General features: G+C 42.0%; 1 protein-coding gene across 1 annotated transcript in view; it reads right to left on the bottom strand.

Moving 5' to 3' along the window:
• LOC148501050 (myosin-binding protein C, fast-type-like) overlaps positions 1-21,818 on the bottom strand; it is a 159,364-nt gene that overhangs the window by 76,078 nt on the left and 61,468 nt on the right. The window contains exons 5-8 of the mRNA XM_088450965.1: positions 10,586-10,615; positions 8,779-8,856; positions 5,947-6,095; positions 1,091-1,208 (exon numbers count right to left, since the gene is read on the bottom strand). Of these exons, the coding sequence (XP_088307091.1) occupies positions 1,091-1,208; positions 5,947-6,095; positions 8,779-8,856; positions 10,586-10,615 (375 nt within the window). The remainder of the gene's footprint in view (positions 1-1,090; positions 1,209-5,946; positions 6,096-8,778; positions 8,857-10,585; positions 10,616-21,818) is intronic.

The following is a 21,818-nucleotide window of genomic DNA, read 5'->3' on the forward strand; positions in this document are numbered from 1 at the left end:
TAAGGAATGGGAGCAAATGATGATCAGCAATTTGCTCCTAAATGCCAGAAAACAGATGAAAGTGGTCGGTCAGACAAGTTTGTTAAATGTTTGATCTAAACAATTTGTTCAAACAACAGTTTTTGTCCATTTTCTGGCGTTTGGGAGCAAATTGCTGATTGTCATTTGCTTTCATACCTTACCAGATTTTCATTCCAACCAATCAACTAGTTGGCTGGTTGTATGTAAGTTGGTCTAGTGTGTGGCCAGCTTAAGTCTGTAAATATGTAAATGAATTAACTTGGCTATAAGTATAAACGTCCTATTTGATTACATTTGCACTTCTGTAATGTTTCGGTATGTTCTACCAAACTTTGAGCCTGAGTCAGAGATGGAAGCACTGGCGATGTTTACAAAGTTTGAGCGATTATCGGTAATCGCCGCATGCATCCGAGTCGCACTGTGTATGCGCCAAGTGTCATTACCGATGTCGTTCACTGTGAGTAACTATTTGCAAAGTGACTGACAGACAGGGACGTTTGTGGGCGGCAACAGGGAGGTGACGACTCAAATGCAGGTGTGTTGCGACCATTTTCAGGGCGTGTCTCTGTCTGCGACTGCGATCCCTTATGCAGTGAACATGGCTCCAGTAACTCAGTTCTGGCGGCTCGCTCTGCACGACTAATGGGTTATTTAGAAGTCCGATGATAGCCAGTGTCAGGGACTGCATCGGAAGACGCAGTTCCACCGTCACCGGCAGCCATGTACCGTCGGACATTTTGAGCAACCATAGAGTTGCACTAATGTCCGATAGTGCGGTCGATGTCCACTTGATGCTGCGACTATTTATGCACCATTAGCATAAATTTGCAGCAGCGGCTGCAACAAAAGTCGCAGCCACTACTGCACCTGCATACGCCTCTGAATCAGGCCCACAATGCATTGCTAGTAAGGTTGAAAACACTTCAAGAGCTGAAAAATGGAAAACTAAAACTTTTCACTATGTGATGAACTTTTTTATGTGATGAAGAATTTATCACATTGTAAGATCTGAAATTATAAGTAGGATTCAGGTAAACGGGAACAAACATGATGAGCATGAAATACATACGTTCCACATCAATATTGAAGGAACAGCTGTCACATTTGTCTTTGGCCGTCACCTCACATCTGTATCCGCCAGCATCTGCTACAACCACCTTAAGTATCTTCAGTTCAAATTCGTATATCTGTCACGACATATAAGCGTCATGTATAAATGAAACAGGCGACTTTATATCAATGCATCTGCTTTATTTCTTATTAAAATTAGTTGGATAGATTAATTTTATTTTAAAAATAGATATCCACAATCTTCTCACATGAATATGAGTTTAATAAAACTACTACGGTCAGGGGCGTTTCTACAGAGGAGGGGGCCCGTGTGCAGTCTACGACACGGGCACCCTCCTCTCTGTCCGGTGGCTAGCAGTGCACTGAGCTGTGCGCAGCCAACGCCGGGGTTATAGACTCTGGGCACTAGAGTGCGCCCAGAGTCTATAGAGTATGCGCAGGTCACCGGGAAAATGGCCACGGCGGCCATTTTCCAGTCATTTTACAGCGCCGGACCCCTGTGCCGACGTGGGACTCTGGAGAGGTAAGTAATACTATGGGAGCAGGGTGTGCGGCACCCATTATAGATAATCCCCTGACTACGCTGCTGTTGGAGGTCCCGGCACTTTCAGCTAGAGAATTTTGGCTTCTTCCATGACCATATTTCCCTTCTCACCTCATTGGCCACTGTTTTTTGCTTGCTTTATCTACTAAATAATGCATTGTTATGCTGGGTACACACTGGCCAATATATTGGCCGATCAGTTGACAGGCCAATATTACCTTTGTGCACCAGCCAGTGTGTACTAGCACTATGTCTGTGAACGAGGCTCCCACCATCCCCCTGGCAGCGGGACCCGTGGCCAGATGGCAGAGGATGGTTGTTCAGTGTGTATGAACAACCATCATCTGCAGATATATCTGTTAAGTGTATACCCAGCTTTAGAAGAAGAGTGACAGTAGGCAAGTCATATGCCTTGCGGGGGTTAAACACATGAGGCTTGGGTCAGCGGAGACGGGCTAGACAGGGTTAAATGTAATGTTAGATGATTAGCATAAATTAAGTTTCATTGGCTGAGTGGTTATGGGGTGGGTGGGAGTGTTTGAGAGTATGTCTATCCCCTGTGGAACCTTCTAGGATCTTTTTCCTGTCGGACATGTTTGTTTGTCAGCTGTCTGGGAAGGTGTAGGCTGACATCAGCCGATAAGGAGTTAAGACTGTCTTTATTCCATCGAGATGCCACTTCAAGCAGGGACAGGGCTGCAGGTGTTATGCCAGCTGCAATGTTATGTCATACTTGCTTACCCTCCCGATTTGGTCGGGAGCCTCCCGAAAATCGGGTGCCACTCCTGACCTCCCGGGAAGGCAGGCAAGTCTCCCGGCGGCTGCAAACCCCTCCTACCCCCCACCGCAATTACAGTAAAATCCTCAGCAGCGGGGGGCCTGTGATGCGATTCACATCGAATCGCGTCATTTTGGCCCCGCCCCCTGCTTCACACTGCCTGTAATATCGGCAGTGTGTAGCGGGGGCGGGGCCAAAGTGAAGCGATCAGGTGGCTCCGCCCCCCGCATACTATTTTAGTCTGGCCGGCCCCACCGTTTGCTGGCCACGCCCCCCCAGTAAAGCCGATCTGGCTGCTCCCTCCCGGAAGGGGCAGCCAGATAGTCGGCAAGCATGTGTTATGTGAGTTTTGCCTGTAACCGAGCTTATTAGTATTACCAGATTTTTTTGTTTGTTTTTGTTTGTGTTTGGCTACAGTGTTTAACATCACTGGTGTATATGTACTAAGCCTTGGAGAGAGTTAAAGTGGATGGAGATAAAGTACCAACCAATCAGCTCCTAACTGTCATTTTTCAAACACAGGGCGGGATGCAGCAAAGGTAGAAAACGCGGTTAAACCCCAAAAATGTGGGTTTGACCGCATTTCTTATATGCGCCAAGCCCGGAATGTGATGCACTCCAGGGCTTGGTTGCGGTGGGTAACGCCATCTTCCAATTGCATCCCACCTAGCTCCATCCCCCGACGGCACGCGTGTCCTGCTGCGCATGTGCAGAAGGACGCCAGAGGGGCTTCTGGGTCATAAACTTGGAAGTCCCTCCATCGCAAGGGGCCTCTCTTACCGAGAGAGCGGTCCTTTGTGGTGTTCGTCCTGCATACCAGTGTTACCAATGCCGGCATGCATGCGAAGAGCGGCAGGATGCATGGCATCCAGAATGCGATGCATCTTGAATCCCGCCCACAGCCTGTAAAGTGACAGGAGCTGATTGGCTGGGACTTTATCTCCATCCACTTTACCCTTAAAAAGAATATATAATAGGTAAGAACTAGCCCTATCAGTGATTAGTATGTCATGGGTAGATTTGTACATATTTTTGACCCTCTGCAGCACTAGATCAGAGCCCCCATCCTCCAGAGCTGCTATGTGCATCGGGTAGAGTGTGAGGGAAGTTAATTGGCTGTGTATGCAGAGGGCCATCTCAAGGGAGTGACATGCAGGGCAGACATGGGTGTAGTGTGAAAGGAAATGACCCGGGAATAACCCAGGTCCAACCAGTGGTGTGAAAAAGGTATGACAAGGTATAACATGGGTTGAAACCGTGTTCATTAACCCGGCTCAGACCTGGGATTTAGGTGTGAAAGTAGTAATATGTATGTGTCAAAGTAACATCCACATGAATGCCAGCACCCAATGTTACCCCACCCCATTGAAAGGTGCCATTGTAACACGATAATCAGTATTATTCACTTGACATGTCAGTGATTTTAGTATTATGGCTGATTGTTACAATCCGTTAACAGGATTTCTGACAGCCTTAGCAATTTCAAGTTCCGGCTGTGCTAGGCAGCAGGGAAGCTGTTAGTATTGTGAAGGATTTCAGCTGCAGCCAGTCTGTAATCAAGCTCTCAGTGTTTGTGCAGTTCAGCTGCAATTGCAATCAAGGAGGATGGTTTGTATTGGTTCCTCTTCCTGTTAAATTGCAGGCAGTCCCAGCATTCCCTTCCGGTGATAGCTTATACCTCAGTGTTGCTGCCTGGTCCATTCCATGTGTATCATTGTTCTGGTTTCCTGCTCTGCATATGAACAGCCATGTTTGTTTCCAGTTTATTACGTTCTTGTGGAACTTAATTGTTTCTACCCACTGCAATTACTACCAAACCTACACAGTGAATATTATCTCTGCTGTTGTTTTTCCAGCAAATACAAATATCTGCCTTGCACACCTATGCTATCACAGTGACTTTCATCTCTGCTGTTGTCCTGCAGTTAACCCTGTGGATGCTGGTTCTGATTCTGCAGTTACCCTGTAAAGTATCTGTATCTACTCCAGCCAGTATGTGATTTACCTTGTATAGTATAAACCCCTACTGCCTGAGCTTAGACCCCTTGATTCCGGAGGGCGCAGATATACTCTGCATTTGACCCTTAAGTCGCGAAAGGAAAATAGAGTATATCTGTGGAACCAAGGGGTACTAAGCCTTGGAAAGAAAAAAAAGTGGACGGAGATAAAGTACCAACCAATGAGCTCCTGTCACTTTACAGGCTGTGTTTGAAAAATTATATTTCGGAGCTGATTGTTTGGTACTTTATAGTCGCCCACTTTATCTCTCTCCAAGGCTTAGTACATAGACCCCCATGGGTGTAACTTGGGGTGTTTGACCAGTGCTGTCACCTAGGGCACTGGGGCACTTGCAGCCCACTTCTGTAATGTCATAATGTCACATGTGCAGGGCCAGTGGGGGCTGAGCCAGGGGGAAGAGGCGCCCTGCTACAGCATCTGTCTGGAACCAAGCGTACGTAAGTTATAAACATTTCAAGCACGTCTACACCTGCAACTGAAGGAGCATAACTGACTGCAATGGGACATTCTCATTTAGGCAGTGTTGGCCAGAACAGTTAATATGCCTGCTCTCCTATTATAGGCTGCTGTAACTTCACCCAGATAATGATGACGGGTAGCAACTCAAGAGCACAACTAGAGGTGGTCCGCCCACAAAGGTGTGTACAGCTCTGCTTACAGGTGATGCTAACCATTTATTACAGTTGCATGCAAATGGCCGACTTGCCTGCAACTCAGCTTTAGGACTGCTTATTGCTCACCCCTGATTCTAAGGTGTTTTGTGTACAAATACATGGAGATATTGGTTTTAGTTGCAATATAATGTAAATTATTAGGTTGTGAAAATGTGAAAAATATATACAGGTGAAAAAAAGACAATCAGGGTCGCACTTGAAGGCTGGGGAGGGGGTGTTACCAGCTCCACATAACCAACATCCCCCTCACTCCCACACACCCCTGTGCTTCAATCACCACTTCATGATGCCAACAAGGGAAGGGTGTTTATTTAATTCTTAAAAAAAATATTATTTCCCTGGGTTGCGACATTTAGGAGAGACAGAACTGTCATAGGGCTCAGCTGCAATGCCACTGCGGGTTACATACGTTATGTTGGTGATTCAAATGGCGACTTGTAACATGTCAACACTGCCATAATGTCAACATGTTCACAAACTACATTTAACCCTAATGTTAACATTAACGGTATTGTCGTCATCTTCACTTCATGTCGAGATTTTATATATCAACATTTTGTCCATGTCGACGTGCATTTGACATCCTGGTGTCAAAAATGATGAATGTAGACATAGTGAATGTCGACTTGGTGAATGCATTCCGCCACCGCATACAGCACTGGATACTTACATTGGTAATAATAACAAGGACATTTGTTTACTGTGGAATATCATACATCAAGTACCACAATGCTTGTTACATAATCTTCCCCATGCTAGCATTTGAAGCCCCGTCTAGAAAACCTTAAATTCCCCTGACTATATGTTCCCATTCCTATAGACCGCACACAGCATCTTACCTTCTTCTCTTTCTCCACAGTTTCCTTAAATTGGAAACGAGCCCCACTTTTGCTGCCCAGCTCCAGCCATTTGCCTTTAAACCATTTAATTGATGGCTTCACTGTCAGCTGACTGGCATCAACACTTGCACTTAGCAGAATATCTTTCCCTGTAAAATATATTGTAGGTGAGCAAAGACATTGCTTATCCGAGACATCGTCACCTTTGGGTCACTTACAGAACTACAGCATGCTGAAGAAACCTTATATTGCAGCGTGAACAGTGTGCCGCTGTAGCTTACTAGCTTGCCTAGTGCCGGATTTATATCGGTGGGTTATGTCAGCAAACAATTTAATGTGCCACCTAATCTGTAAGTCATATCCTTATTATCCAACATGTCACTTTATAAATCAGAAATAAACCCTTCCTCCCTATTCCCTCAGTTACATTATATTCTCTGGGGTCAATTCAATTAGCCACAAAGGGGGTCAAGTTGCCGTTGTAATGGTGTGGAAAAGCCAGCAACGGCAGCTTGCAACCCTTGCTGGCCGATCTCACCCCAGACACGCAGATTTTTAAATGGAACCCTATGGGGCTGCAAACAAAAATCAGCGAGTCCAGAGGTACCGTAAGTGCAGTATTTAGCTCTACTTTACAGCCTGTACAGCCATCGGGAGCATCCAAAGTATACTCCGGGTAGTGCTGTACGTCCTGGTGCTGGCAGCCCCTCGGCATGACGTCATCTGTACAGAGGACAAAATGGCCCTGCTCTGGCACTTTCCTTATGTATAGACATATTGTAACTGTATGTAACGCAAATGGCTTTCCCATAGTGAAACAAACTTAGTGAAACCTCTTGGTTAGCTAGTAATATAGGCTGGTTTGCATTAGATGCAAGTTCTGTAACCTTACACATAGCATAGGAGTTACCTAGTCATGTCTCATGTACATCATTTATATGCAGTATATGAGAGACACATCCACCATATTAGACTTAAGGGGCACATCCACTAGCAGACTGTGAAATGACTGCTCTATTACGACATTGTAATCGTGCAGTCATTTCACAGTCTGTTATGTGCCTACACTGAATGTTCAGTCGTTCAGTGCAGGCACCCTCCCTCATCCTCGAACATGGCCAATCTGTCGTTATCGGCAGATTGACCAGCATGTTCAGGCGATGATAGATGTCAAAAACTAACAGCGGGAGTGCGCATCGCTGGTCGTTTTCGACATTTTCATGGCCGATTTGTGAACGATTAATTAACGATAACGTTATCGGTTAATCGCTCATTTTAATCGGGTAGTGGATACCCGCCTTTACATGCACTTAGAGCACCAGTTTTAGAGCAAGAGCAAGTATACAGTTAATCACAACCTAGTGATAAGATCCCAAAACGCTAAATGCTATCATTTGTCATAAACACATTACTGCGTTTTACCAACATTATGTGAAAGTTTTAAACATAATATACCACAAATCATATACAACAATATTTCAGAGATTTAAGATAATATCTTTACATCACTACACAATCTCAACTGAATTTTACTACTCATTTTTTTTATTTCTACATTCATAGCTGAAAATTTTTCTTGTTTAGACTAACTCAGCAAGTATACTGATGATTGGCAACCCTACTGCAGCCATCTTGTTTTTAGAACATGCCTTTTTATTTTATTTATATACACATGGGGTTGTAGATGTGCATAACTAGGTTCACTCAGTGAATCAAGAAATGTGTTTGCAAAGTTCTTGAGAATTCAATCCTAATTGCTAATGTCAACAAAACACTCATATGTAATTTGGCTCATTTAGGGCTCTATTTATTAACATTATTTTTACTAAAATAAAGTGAAAAAGGGTGTTTTCACACCCTTTTCACATTATTTTAGTATCACCTATAGTTATTACAGGGCAGTTGGAGTAGAATTCGTAAAATTCTACTCCAACCCCTAAGTATCACTTATTTTTAGTAAAGCAGATCGCATTTCCCATAACTGTAATGGGAAATGTGATCCGACCATAGTTACTAAAAATAAATGTGAAAAAAATATCGGGGAAAGCCCTGTGATAATAACGCCACCTGGAGGTGGCATTATCCAGGGTCTCCCCCGGTTACCGGACTCCTGGCCTGCTCTAACGGGGAGAGCAGAGCCGGGAGTCGGTCCCAGTAATCAGCTGTGTGGTCTAAACAGACCGCAAGCTGATTACTGTAAAAAAAAGAAAAGAAAAAAAATAGTAAAAAAAAAATTTACTTCCCTGACTCCAGGGATCGCTGATCGGGGCTCCGGTGATGACTCCCCTACGGTCAGCTGGTCTCCCATAGTGCAATGCTGCCCGGTCATCAGGTGATCGGGTCCCAGTGCAGTATGGGAGATCACCTGACCGGAGGAATGGAGAGCATCACCGGAGGCCTGGAGCATGCAGGTAAGTGTAAGTAAGGGAGAGGGAGGTCGCGGGGGGGGGGGGCGTCGTGGGGGGTCCGCGATCGTGGGGGGCGGGGCTTACCGCCGGGGGGATAGCAGCGGCGACCGGTCAGCGCATGCGCGGGCACTTAATCACGGTATTTTTTGTGAAAATACCGTGATAAGGCTCCGAAGGGGATTCGCAGGCACAGAGCTTAATCGCAAGCTCTGTCCCTGCAAGGGATTTGTAGTAAATCCCTGTGATATTGCCTGAATTCGCAATGCGAATTCAGTTGGTAACATCACACTACAATCTGCATTACCAATGCGGATTGTAGTAAATAGAGCCCTTAGCCACTAGGTGTCATTGCTCTGTTACTGTCTCTTGGTGGCATGCACTTGGAACAAAGCCTAATAAACTACCATATTGGTACTGTACATACCAGCTTCCACAGATACATTCTCTGGAGCCTTCAGAAATAAACCCGACAGTTCAGGAGCACGATCTTCAGGATTTGTGTCTGCAATTCAAATCAGAAGAGAGATTATTGTATCCATGAAATGACTACTGTTAGTGAGCAGTTTTATTATTAACTGAAAGTATGTATTCATTGTGGAGATATTACTATAATAGGGGGGCCATTTATCAATGAGATTTATCATACGCAATGAGTTTTAAAATGTATGATAACGGTGCTCCAGCCAATCAGCTCCTAACTGTCATCTATTTGAAAAATGACAATGGAGCTGTTTGGCTTGAGAAACATTTATCATATGCAGTAGGTTTTAAACCGTGATAAATAGGTCCCTTTGTGTCTTTATTGTACTGTGAATGTTACAAAGGGATGGCAGATGCTACTACAATACTCATACCCTGCATTCTATTTACAATGCTGTGTCTACAATATAATCACAGGGCAGGGCTGGTACTGACCAGGCAGTAGCTACTAAAGGGATATATATATTGTCTTATGGGTTGATCTATGATGGTACCCTATTTACTAAGTTAAATATTCCATGATAATCAGTGTGACACGGGTAGTCAAAGAAGGAAATTACATATTTACATATTTAGGGACTATTGGGTTGTTTAGAGCAGTACAAACTGTAAAGGCCAGACTAAAATAGGTTATAATAAAAATATAAAAATTGAATCCAAATTATTACATAATCACAAACATTGTTAAGTTATTCTTATTGCAGCCTCAATAGATATATGCATATTATGATGCAAATTATGCAGTAATGTTTACTTATCATCCTCATTTTAGTGACAAATTTCCTTTCTTTTAGTAAGGTAACCATTAAATTAGTGCCTATGATGTGAGACATGTTTGCTAATAAAATGCTCATTTTGGAGAAATCCTTGGAAGCCAATGTCCACAAATGCTTCATTAAAGATGTTGTCACCAAGCACCTCAGACTTTACATTACAGTCTAATAGAGTTTGCATGGTAAAATTTATTTTAGTCAAGAAGATTCCAATGTAAGAAACATGTCTGGTATTGTTCCTTTAGTGGAGTTTCCATCTTAACCCAACAATTCTTCAACATGAGGGGACAAAAAGCCATCTTCCCCCGAATCCCCAGTCATGCTGAGATGAAGACCTTTATGGAAGAATGTTTCACGAGTTCCACACGAGGAGTTGACATGTTTGATTGTGATGAAATGATGAATACATTTAAATGTAGCTGCATTTGACTGTCCAAGATTTCAAAAACATCATTTGATTTTTCAGGATTTCTTTATCAGTGCTCAATTGTCCTGGATTTCATCTAGAAAACGTGGTTCTTCTGGTTTTGTTTCCAAGATTTCATCTACAACATTTGGCTATCTTGGTTATTTGGCAAGTTCGATTGTCTTGGATCTTATGTACAACATTTGGTTCTTCTGGTTTTATTTCCAAAATTGCATATACAACATTTGGTTATCTTGGTTTTGTTTGGCACGTTTGATGGTCTTGTATTTAATCTACAAGATTTGGTTGTCCTGGTTTTGTTTATCTAGTCGATTGTCTTGAATTTTATCTTCAACATTTGTTTCTCTTGGTTTTGTTTCTCAAGCTGGGTTGGCTTTTATTTTATCTATGGCATTTGGTTCTCACGGTTTTGTTTATCAACATTCAATTGTCCTGGATTTCATCAAGAGCATTTGGTTCTCCTGAATATCTTCAACTCATCATTTTGACCTCGAGAAATGTTGTCGGCACTCTGACAATGGTCATTATTAATCTGTATGTGGGAAACTTACCATCCGGTGGCAATTCTCCATCTTGGACGTCTGTAAATCAAAGAACGATAAAATGAATAGGAAAATTAATTAGAAATTATTGCATTTTACACCATACGCTCTACACCAGTTAGTTCTATTTTGCACGGTGAAGAATCAGATTGTTCATGGACAGCTGGAAATAACACTGCTTCACGAAACTTGAAGAACCACTGATTTTTCTGGCAGGGTGAACTTTTCTTTTACCATCCATGACGACACCAGATACTACTCATACCCGATTCCAAAATAGCTCTTCAACCTCACTTCCCAACCTGGCAAAAATTGGAATCTTCGATGCCTTCACGATAACTGATTGGAAAAACTTGTCATGCAATCATGCACATATAGAACAGTATAACAAAGACACATGTAATGTGACAGAGACAAACATGGCAGCTCTAAACAGAAAAATGTATTATTTTTTATAGTAAATAATATAAAATAATATTGTATATTATGAGATATTATATTATAACATAGCCAGCCGAACACAAAAATAATAACAAATATTGCATAAAGCCATACGACAATTAAGACTATGAAGTTCAACTTGTACTACTTTCTAATTAATTAGTTATTATTCTAATTTATTGGATTGTCAGTATTTGCTAGATGAAATTCTTATGTTGTATAAATAAGCAGAATATAAAAAAAAACAATTCCTCAGTAATAATGAATAAATAGATATGTTTTAGCAGAAGGCGACATTTCTGTCTCAGACATATAAGACATAAAATAATGCATGCATAATAAAGCACATCTATATTGGTTTTTAAAATGGGATTTGTGCTGTTAAAGGGAACGTGATAGTTTCAATGGGGACTTTTCTGCAGAGGATACCATTATTCCGCTGTTTTTGTTTTCTTAAACTAAAAATTACAAATCGAATCGTATTAATTGCTATCTGTTAGAGCACTCGGGGAGAAGTCTTGGAGAGAGATAAGTTGTGAAAGATAAAGTACCAACCAATCAGCTTCTAAAGGTGCGTACACACGGTACGATTAAAATGGATGAAATGAATGATAACGATATTGATCACATCATTATCGTTCATAACGTTAATTTTTCACCCACCAACGACCTGCGATGCGCGGGCACTTATGGTCGATATCGACTATCACCTGTAGATGCAGGCCAACATGATCGATATCGACCAGGCAGATAACTATAGGGACCCGCGATCATTGATGTGCTAGATGATCGATATCGATCATCCAGCACACCCGGGAGATTGAACAACGATATCGTTATCGTTGTCAATCGCCCCGTCTGTACGCACCATAACTGTCATTTTTCAAACACAGCCTGTAGGAGCAGATTGGTTGGTACTTTATCTCTCTTCACTTAATCTCTCTCCAAGATTTGATACATCTCCCTCTTATTTTCCTACGCACCACTGCATCATCCTGCGGTCATGAAATGCGTTTTCTGTAATAACTTTATTTCAACTTCGGCTATCACACTATTGGACAGGCTTAAAGTTGAGCGTTCATCACCACAAAACTACCACTACAATTAAATTACATGTTGAGCCTGTACTTAAAAGTCAACTTAGGAAATAAAAAACAGGAAATAAAAAACAATGCTCTCATACAATGACAGGAGCTACGCGGTTTGGGGGCGGGAGCTACATCAAACCTTCTAAAGAGGACAAGTAGAGATGTTACCCATGTCAACCAATCAGCTTCTAGCTATCATTTATCAAGTGCACTCTATAAAATGATAGCTAGAAGCTGATTGGTCGCTATTGGAAACTTCTTTAGAAGGTTTGATAAATCTCTTCCTTGGCTTTATAAATGATATTGTTATTTACCTCACTGTAAGTGTTTGTTATCAGTTAATGCATGCTCCAACACATTCCCTGAAGCCATCTTCCATAACTTTACTGGCAAGAATTGTGGTTTATATCAGAAAAATTGCTGCACTATTTTAAATAGAGATGTGTGCAGACACACGTTTTTTTGGTATTGGCAAAACCACCCTCAAGTGTTTTGGTTTGGATTCCCTTTGGTTTTGAATTTCTTTAAAATTTATAAAAACAGCTAAAATCATGTAATTTGGACCTGCTAACATGCAATACAAACCCGAGATTAGTTTTTAAATACGAGTTCCAAACTTACAGCAGACCCCAGCCAGGATTCAGTACTACTCGGAACCCTAAAAGTGATTTGAGCCAGGACTCATTTCGACTCGGAACCCCAAAGTTCTGATGTGTTCGGGTTTTCAGGAAAACTGAAAACTAAATCTCTCATTTTAAACAGGTTAAATTATTATCTCAATAGAAAAGGACAAGATGCGCCAAAGTTTGTTAAAGTGTCAAAACCTCTGTCTTCTTCAATCAGTTAAACTTGAGGGCCACAGCCATAATAAATCATAGACTCCCAAAAATGCTTTCCAAAACTCCAAAGATTCAACAGAAATTTGGTGCAAAGGACCCCGACAGAGGGGAATTTATATAGTCTGTATTGTTCAAATGAGATTAATATCAAAAGTATTTGAAAACAAATCACCAGGACAGGAGTTTGAAAACATTGTATAAAACATTATTTGTTCTCTATGTGTAGGGTAGTAATCCCTCTCTTAAATTATCAAAAGAAAAGAATAACACAGTAGTGTATGATGTGTTTAAATAGTGATTGGGGTAATTGCCTTCTATCAGAAAAGGATAGGTTAACTAGTTATGGTTTTCGCTGGTTTACTGTGACCGACTAGCGGATGTTGGGCCAAATGTAATAGGTAGTCAGTTTTAGTAACAGTACAAACTCGCACTTTCTCGCACTTTTAGAAAGAGCGAGTTTGTACTGAAACTCGCAAATTCAATAGCCTGCGAACTTTTCAGCTCGAGGCTACTGCATTTGCGAGTGCAGGCGAGTTTAGGACTATGTAAACTGACACCTTTTAATGCGAGTAGCATTAAAAGGTGCGAGTTTTAGAGAAGCCATCACAGATCAGTGAGATCCGTGATGGCTTCTGTGTGTGTTAAAAAAAAACAAACGTGCACCCCCTCCCCAAAAGCATAACCAGCCCCGGGCTTTATAAAGCCTGTTCTGGTTCTAAAAATACAGGGGCCAAAATGCGTAGGGGGCCCCTGTATATTGTATTATTGATGTAACCACAAGATTAACATCAATTAATCTTGCGGTTACTATGTAGCGGCTCTCACCATAGACGGGCTATGGGGATTTCTCACCATAGATGGCTATGGGAGACAGAGGCTGTCCGCATTCAGCTAATCAGGGAGCTGCTCCGACGGAGATGCTCCCTGATTGGCTGGCAGCCCCTGCACTGATGGGACACACGTGTGCCCCGGTCATTTACGCGGAGCAAAGGTATGTGTACACACATACCTTTGCTCAGTCCGCATGGATCGTTTTTTTTTTCGTTTTTTTATTTTAACCCCTGGATTGCCTACTTGGAGAAGAGGACGTGATCTACGCATAGGAGAGGTGAGTATGGATTTTTTTTTCAGGTACACCCCTATGGATTACTTCGGATACTAGGTGAGTATGTGTGAGTGTGAGTGTGCATGTATGTTTTATTAAAATTATACTTTCACGGTGTAAGTTTGTTTATTTACGTATTTCTTTAGTTGTGGAACTACAAGTGCCAGCGGGCCCGTAATGCCTCGCATGCTGGTATTTGTGGTTCTCCAAATACCAGCATGCAGGGGAGGCTTGCTGGTACTTGTGGTTCTACAAATAAAGACAATATGGTAAATTTAATTTTACACTTTCACTTTACACTATCAACCCGGCACCCACCGCCCTAGGGTGCCGGGGATAGCCCCGGGCTATGAGTCTAGGCCTGGGGTGCCCTGGAGAGGGGTACCCCTTTATTGGGGTGGTACCCAACTCCCCAGGGATCCCCGGCCTGGACAAACTAGCAGTCAGGGATAATGCTTTGGCCGGGGAAACCGGTGAAAGGTCTTCCCTGGCTGTGGCATTATCTCCCTGCTAGAAAGAGTTCGGCGCTGGTTCAGGAATTTTCAGGGGACCCCTACTCGTTTTGTCCCCTGATTTTCCAGAACCAGGACCAGCTCAACAAAGCCCTGTGCTGGTTCTTAATATACAGGGGCTCCCTACGCATTTTGGCCCCTGTATTTTTAGAACCAGAACAGGCTTTATAAAGCCCGGGGCTGGTTATGCTTTTGGGGAGGGGGTGCACGTCATTTTTTTTTATTTTATAACATTTAACATAAGTACACAGGAGAAACATGTACATATCTCATGGATATCTGCATGTTTCTGTGTTAATCTGACCTGCTCAGGATGTACTCGCTAGCCTGAAGCAGGTCTATTATTTGGGGACTTTTGGTAATCTTTTTTTTGCGAGTCTGAAACAGACACCCTATTACATTGGGCGAGTTGATTGTTTTCAATGTGAAAACATCTGGATGCGAGTTTGAGAATGGAGAGTTTTAGTAACTCTGAAAAATGCGAGTTTTAGTGAACAGACACCCTATTACATTGGAGAGTTGTGAAAAATTGCGAGTTTAGCACCAAACTCGCAATTTACCAAAACAGACTACCTATTACATTTGGCCCGTTGTGTTCAAAAAAGCCATTGCTAATTTGTGATAGTAATTATAAATTCTCACACCTTGGAACCAGACTTAACAAATTTAGGGTGATCAAAGTCCTTTCTAATTGTATGATTCAGAGATACATTATGCAAAGAGAAGGTTATTTAATTTCTGAAACAATGATAAAATCATGGAGCAGTACCTTCAACATATTTGTAAAATACGGATTGTCATAATGTCGACACCACAATGTCGACGGTTATGATATCAAAACTGTTGAAATGTAGACATTGACCATGTCGGCATCTGCAGAATGTTGACATGTTTTCAATGTTGACATGTGAAAAGCCAACATGTGGCACAGTAGTTTAGCGTTAGGCTATGGGAGGGTAAGGTTAGGCACCCAGGGGGAGGGTTAGGCTGCGGTAAGGGAGGTTATGTTTAGGCACTAGAGGGAGGGTTAGGGGTTAGTAGAACTTACTGTCAGAAGCTGCGCGGTATATGGCCAGAAGTCATCAGGACGTCACTGCCAGATCTGGAAGACACTGCTGGAGCTGCCGTACCAGCTAGGTTACCACTAGATCAACAGGAATGTTTTTTTTGTCATTCTAATTATGTCAACATTTCATCAGTGTCTTCCAGATGAATGCTGACGTGGTCAATGTTGACACGCCTGGTATGTCAACATCATGACCATGTCAGCATTTTCAGGTCACCATTATGAAAATAGACATGAGGAACATCAGCAAAATATACCACACTCATAAAATACAAATGAGTACGCAGTTACAGTTCCAATAATGTCAAATTTTATTCTATTTCCACAGGTAAGGGCAAATTTCAGGTCTCCTCTAGGTCACCACTTCTATGCGTTTCACAAGTGACTACTTGCTTCATCAGGCTGCCTGGTGCCTAAGAAAGTTGCTACTTGAAATGCGTGGAAGTGGTGACTGAAAGGAGAACTTTAATTTGTACTTTCTCTAGGAAATAATTTACAATGCTATGTGTGGAAGGGTAAGTGTGCACTCTATTGTAGTTTGCATATCCTGAATCTCTGAATCATACAAATGGAATAGAACTTTAAATACCCCAAAGTGGTTCCGTATTATTCCAATTTGTGAGCATTTATAATTATCACAATTTATACTTTGGATTGTTTATTTTTACAGCAAACATATCCTCTCACCAATAGAAGGTGAGTGATGTTGCAATTATCACTATTTAAGCAAGTGTACACTATTGCCAGGGACTGGCTCGAGGTCTGTTCCAGCGGTGTGGCCGTATGAGAACACCACCCCACAGGGGGTGTAGTGTGGCCGCTTTCGGTACCCTGGACCGGTCTAGACTGGCAGCCCTGGTGGCAACCACAGCACCAGCCGCACCACCAGTTTTAACTTCATGTCTGGACAGTGCTGGGCTTGACTGGTCGGCTCAGACTGCATGCCTGGAAAAGCACCCTGTAGCCAGAATCTCTGCAGTAGTGCCACCTGGAGCATCTTTAGGACATTTCAGAAGTGCACACAACTGCCCTTACAGCACCCCGGAGCATCCCGAGGATGCTCCAGGCATTGATGTAATTCCTGGCGTTTGTGGCTCTGCCACCTCCGTTTGACATCACACAGAATGGGCATGGCCTGCACCGAGCGCTGGGACCACTAGTTACGGCACTGGGCCTATGTGTGTGTGTTTTTTCCCTGTGGAGGCCTATGTGTGTGTGTTTTTGTCCTGTCAAGGTCTATGCGTGTGTGGGTTTTTTCTGTGGGGGATGATGTGTGTGTATTTTGTATACACATGGGGGTCAATGAGTGTGTGTTTTTAATAATAATAATAAAAATAATACATGTATTAATGATGGATATATTTGAATTTGGGACTGGGGAAGCACAGGGTGGTAATAGACCTGGGGCTGGCCTTGACTATTGTATTTCTCTTTTATTTTTATTTTTATAATTCATGGGACATATTACTACTCAACACAGTGAGAAAGAATAATAACTTTCGCAATGCTTTCAAACAACTAGGGTAGGATGTACTAAAGTGCAAAATGCAGTAAAACCCACAAAAATGCAGTTTTGGGGGGTCTTGCTTTATTTTTCATATGTACAAAGCACTGGAATGTGATGCATTCTGGTGCTTCGTCCCCGATGGGTAACGCCATCTTCAGGTGGTGATACCCTATAGAAGCCAATGGGCATCTTATCGGGACACTCCCCCTGAGAGGGATCCAATCGTATCCCTTCTATTTCTCCCTGTGGCCCGCGTCCTTCTGCGCATGCGCAGAAGGACGCCAGAGGGACTTCTGGGTGTTAAACCGGGGGCATCGCAGAGTACAGGTCTTATTGGAAGAGCTGTCCTTTGTGATATTGTAAGCACATACCCCATGGTATGTAGCCAATGAGAGGTGGGATGTACCGCATCGCGCCCCTAGTCTGTGCAAGGCTTTCACATACTTCTGACATTAATACACTCTTTATAAATAGTTCTGAAACTTTGGACACGGTTATCTCACCACCGCTCCTGTTTCCAGTCAAGAAGCCATATGGAAAACATATGTAACTCTATGCCATACGGGCCTTCTTCAGTAATTTAATTATTTATTAACAGTTTCTTATATAGCGCAACATATTGTAAACATTAATAGAACAAAACTGGGTAATAACAGACAGATATATAGGTAGGAAGGCCCTGCTTATAAGCTTACAATCTATAGGGAAATAGGCATTGCTACACAAGGATAGGTGCTATATATTGCATTTTGGTCCAGCCAGAATGCACAGTTTCTTGGTGGGCTGCATGATCCAGTCACACAGGAATGTCGGCCAAATGTCAGGAGGATGTGAAAGAAAGACAATGTGTGAGGTTATGTGTGAACTGTGAAAGGGGATGTGTTTTGATATGGAAGCTATGAAGGTTATGTGGGTGGTTCTGGAATCTGATAAGCTTGCCTGAAGAGGTGAGTTTTCAGGGAACGCTTAAAGGATAGGAGACTAGAGGAAAATCTTATTGTGCATGGTAAGGCATTCCATAGAGTGGGTGCAGCCCGAAGAAAGTCCTGTAACCATGAATGGGAGCAAGTAATGCGTGGAGATGAGAGACGCAGATCTTGTGCTGACCGGAGAAGTCAGGTTGGGAGATACTTTGAGATGAGTGAAGAGATGTATGTTGGTGTGGTTTGGTTAATAGCCTTATGTGTAAGTAAAAGTATTTTGTATTGAATACGGTAGAAAACCGGCAACCAATGAAGGGACTGACAGAACGGGGCAGCAGATGATGAACGTTTGGCAAGGAAGATAAGCCTCGCAGCTGCATTCATAATGGATTGTAATGGCGATAGCCTGTTTTTGGGAAGACCAGTAAGGAGGCTATTGCAATAGTCAATGCGGGAAATAATAAGTGCATGGATTAGAGTTTTTGCAGTGTCTTGTGTGAGAGATGGATGAATTTTGGATATGCTTTTTAGATGTATGTAACATGATTTTGAGAACAAAGGACAGTTCAGAGTCAAGGATGACACCAAGGCAGTGAGCTTGTGGGGTAGGGTGGATTGTCAAGTTATCAACAGTGATAGATAGATCAGGTTGGTAACTGCTATTGGCCGGTGGAAATATAATTAATTCTGTTTAAGAAATATTAAGTTTCAGGTGGCGGGATGACATCCAAGATGAAATGGCAGAAAGACATTTAGTGACACGGGCCAATATAGATGGTGATAAATCTGGAGAAGATAGGTAGATTTGAGTGTCATCCACATACAGATGGTACTGAAATCCAAAAGAACGGGTTAGTTTGCCAAGAGAGGTGGTATAGATTGAGAATAGTAATCATTATATCTACATTGTAACACTTAAATATTGGCTGCCTGTTTGCGCCAGCATTTAATATTAAATCTTTATTCTAATATAAAGTACCCTCGATGATTTTTCATCTTCCTATACATCATCTTTTAACTTTATATACATATCCTATAGAGATGTGCGGATCCGGTTCTCAGGGAACCAAAAACCAAACTTAAGGGTTCTAAGTCGAGCCGAGTTTGGAATCATTTTGGGGTAACGAGTTGAACTGAATCCCTATTCAGATCTTCCCGCAGTTCGGAAATCGGATTTAAAAACCAAACTCGGGTTTTGGATTGCATGCTTACAGGTCAAAGTGACGTCATTTTAGCTGTTCTTTTTTTTATTTCTTTTTTAAATATACAGATCAAAAGCCAAAACCAAAACACTTACGGGTAGTTTGGCAAAACCAAAACACGAAGATGAATCCGGATCCAAAACCAAAACACAGCGGTTGGCACACAATAACCAATGTGCTAATGACAAATGCCTACAATCCTTCCTGATTACCATCTCTCACCAGCCTAAACTCACCACTTTAGGGAGGTCTATACAATTATCTAAGTGCTCTGATTTGCTCCATCTCATCTCTCACCTGAAATCCCACTGCATCCTCCTATCCACAACTAAAACCATTTTTCCTTTATGCACTTTAATTCTGCCTATGCACAGAAGCTGGCATTTTATACAACATTGTACAGTTAGCTAAATAAGCAATTGAAAAAGTTAATCCTGGTGGATTTTTTTATGGTAGGTATGTTGCTGTACATCTGTCGCCTACACACAAAAGAGTCAGCCATTTTGTATTGTGCATCTGTTGCTTACTATCAAAAACAGCAGCCATTTTGTGGACTGACTGAATATTAATCAGAATAGTCTATCTTTTTCCTATTAATTACCTTATATAGGCTATTTATTGCCATTGGTTACAGCAGCTTTTCTATATGCAACCATTTTTTTTTAAAGGCAATAGGCACACATTAAGTCCATTATAGGAGTGCAACCTTATAAACCAACTATACTGTACACAAGTACGTCGTATCTCCTAAGATTACACATTATTCTTCAGCTACATAACACATTGCCATGGGACATTCTTAACAAGACAACAACTAGACAATATTTTGGACATATTGAAGCAAGCTAGACACTATGATTCAGAGATGTATGCAAATATTATGGTGGCTGACCGACACATGTACTGCATATCTGCCGATCAATGTCTTAAAGATTGCTCGCAGCTCTCCCTAAAATGTAGCATGATTGACATCATGTAGCATGATGTTTGGAGGCGGGGAAGGGGCGGCCAGGTCCAGTGTCCCAGAAAACGGTGGAGTGTCAGTCCCGTTTTCTGGGCATGCAAGGCCAGTGTCTGCATCTTCCAATGCCGCTTCACTGACCGAGGCTGCCTGAGGGTTACTCAGAAGGTCAATGTTTATGCAGAGTACTCTGATGCTGCATCCTCAGTTGCAGCAGCGGATCTCAGGAGCTGGCAGGAGGCGTCCACTTACACAAGATGTGGCATTAGCATATATTGGCGACGCAGCAGCGATGCTCAAAGCGTACAACTCTTAATCAGGCCTTAGAACACCTACCTGCACTGTACATACTGAATAACTCTGTATACACATGGACCACAAACTACATTTACAACACACAGAATGGACTTACAATAAACTTTTTCTGAAGTTTCAACTAATAAAATAAAACCAACATATAAAGCACAAATATAAACCACAATTCACGGACATCAAACTGTGCCCTGCAGTTCAACAATACAAGCAGTAAAATCACAACACGGGTTTACAATTACAATCAGTGTCAGTTTTATTAGAATATTTATTAAAAAACCTTAAACATTTCTTTTGTTTAGATGTACATCAAGGTAATTTGACTTTAAGGCGTTCTTCCTAACACCAGTGACATCTGTGATGCTGCCGACGGGACTTAAAACTTAATAAAATAAAAATAAATGAAAATAACAAGGCTGGCGGTCAATTGATCAAAAGGGCAAAAGATGGCAAAAAAATGTGTATTTTCACTGGTGATTTGACAAGCTTTGTTTGCCGTACGTGTTACCACCGGTGATAATCTCCCCAATATTGTGTAATGCTACCTCTCGCTGGCGAGGACTTCCTCATGCTTTTGAATATGGATCCTTGTTATTTAGTATCATGGCGACACTTGTACTGCTGTAATGCCTGTTATATTAAGGCCCTCTCAGGATGGCATTAGCGGAAAAGACCACTAAAATAAAACATTTATTGATTTATTTTTTCCAACGCAGATCTCTTTGAACTGAAATGGTCTATTGTCATTGCCCCAACAGAAAATAAGCATTATTTACTGAAGGGAACAAATAGTAGATGTAACATGACACATTATATCTACCCCTATATTTTATATATAAACATTGTTTTATTCCAGTGTAACCAAAATCTCAAAACAGGCTTCCAGCACCAGATAGGTGGCGTAAACACGTTTGCAACACTCCCTAAGGTCCACTGAAGACTCCTGACCATCCTTTAATTTTAATTTATTTATTTTGCTTATTTGCTTAATTCTTATTTATTATCTTGCCGCCTCGCCCCCTCATCATGACTACATTACATCACGTTAGGGAGTGGGACAGGAATAGGGCAGAATATCGCCCTGCTACAGCCCTGATCATCCATACTAAACCCTATTTTCCATACACTCACTATCCTAGGAGTACAAATGAGATTTATCACCTACTTATATCCATCCTCTATCTGACCCAGACCCGTCCATTCGTCACTAATTTACACCCCTCATTTTTATCTGTCTCAATATCATTTCCTCTTCATCACCTTTCCATAAAAGTGCATCTGTGCTC

The sequence above is a fragment of the Taudactylus pleione genome, unplaced genomic scaffold (genome assembly GCF_031769625.1).
Source record: "Taudactylus pleione unplaced genomic scaffold, aTauple2 ptg000535l, whole genome shotgun sequence".
Lineage (NCBI taxonomy): Eukaryota > Metazoa > Chordata > Amphibia > Anura > Myobatrachidae > Taudactylus > Taudactylus pleione.